General features: G+C 40.5%; 1 protein-coding gene across 1 annotated transcript in view; it reads left to right on the top strand.

Moving 5' to 3' along the window:
- Positions 1-1,107, top strand: part of LOC102196822 (interferon-inducible GTPase 5-like) — a gene marked incomplete at its 5' end in the record, with an annotated part of 4,385 nt that extends 3,278 nt beyond the window's left edge. Inside the window, one exon of the mRNA XM_005755714.1 lies at positions 479-1,107. Within this exon, the coding sequence (XP_005755771.1) occupies positions 479-1,107 (629 nt within the window). The remainder of the gene's footprint in view (positions 1-478) is intronic.
- Between the last annotated feature and the right edge of the window lie 251 nt (positions 1,108-1,358).

The raw sequence follows: 1,358 nt of genomic DNA, 5'->3' as shown, positions 1-1,358 counted from the left end.
ACACACATATATATATTAGCGCTGTCAGCGTTAATCTTGTTAAAATGACATTAATGCCATAACCACATTAATGCGGCAAATCTCCGTTAGCGAGTTTTCGGGGATTGCCCCCGTGTGTGGGGCTGGACTGTGCTAACGCGTTGACGCTGTGAAGCCCGCGGGGCGATCCGCTACAATTTTGCTTCATAATAATCTTCCATAGAAAATATCCTGATCATTCCCATGACAAACAGCAGCAGATAGGATCCAAGATTAATCAAAAGAAAGGATTTTTACAAATAAAATAATCTTTAAAACCCAATAAGTGCAAATTAAATAACTAATGCAGTGTAAGTGTAACCCAAAAATAATATGTTTAACCCTTCATAACTCTGTGGAGTCAGAGGAGTCAATGAATCCACTGATAGGAAAGCCTAGTTTTAGACCATTTATTATTTCATACTTAATCTTCACACTGTGTGTTTCTTCTGTGACGCAGGACTCAGAGGATTAGGCATCGAGTCTCCACAGGTCTTCCTGGTGTCCAGCTTTGAGCTCCACCTGTACCACTTCTCTCTCTTACATGAGACCTTAGACAGAGACCTTCCTGCACACAAGAGAGATGCTCTGCTGTGTGCCACGCCCAACATCAACCCAGAGATCATCAGGAAGAAGAAACAAGCTCTGAAGTCCAAAATAAAATACTGGGCTACTCTGTCTGCAGCTGGAGCAGCTGTTCCAGTTCCTGGTCTTTCTATTGTTGTTGATGCTGCTTTGCTGGTTGGTGTTGTCACAGATTATGTTCATGCATTCGGTCTCGATATCCCGTCTCTGAAGAGACTTTCTGCCAGAACAGGTGTGCCATATGCTGATCTGTGTGCTGTCATCATTTCACCACTTGCTGCAGCAAACATAACTACAGAGCTCCTCCTGAAGGTGATAGCCCAACTTGAGTCCGTAGCTGCATTAATTGCGGCAGAGAAAGTATTCAGATGGATTCCATTTATTGGAATTCCAATAGCCATGGGTCTCTCTAGTACCAAAACTATCAAGGATCAAATTCTGAATTTGATCCTTGATAAGCTCACTGAAGATGCTCAGAGGGTGTTTAAAAAAGCTTTAGGCTGAACACATCAGTGTGAATTTGAAAGTAAAAGATGAATGAAACTTAAAAAAGTTCAAATGAAATTAATTAAAATCATTAAATACAAATATATTGAAACCAAATCATGTTGCAGCTGCACATTTGAGCCATTATCCTACTATAGCTGATAAATGTATCAGAGGCCTCAGCAGGTCTCATTTCTTCTCATCACATCAATACAGGAACAAATGTGATGTTATTATTCAGATATAAACTGCGTAGAAGAGCTACTGAA

Source organism: Pundamilia nyererei, unplaced genomic scaffold (assembly GCF_000239375.1).
Source record: "Pundamilia nyererei isolate P.nyererei 1_Seehausen unplaced genomic scaffold, PunNye1.0 scaffold02616, whole genome shotgun sequence".
NCBI lineage: Eukaryota > Metazoa > Chordata > Actinopteri > Cichliformes > Cichlidae > Pundamilia > Pundamilia nyererei.
The sequence above is the reverse complement of the archived record's forward strand: the minus strand, read 5'-3'. Positions and strand labels throughout refer to the sequence as shown.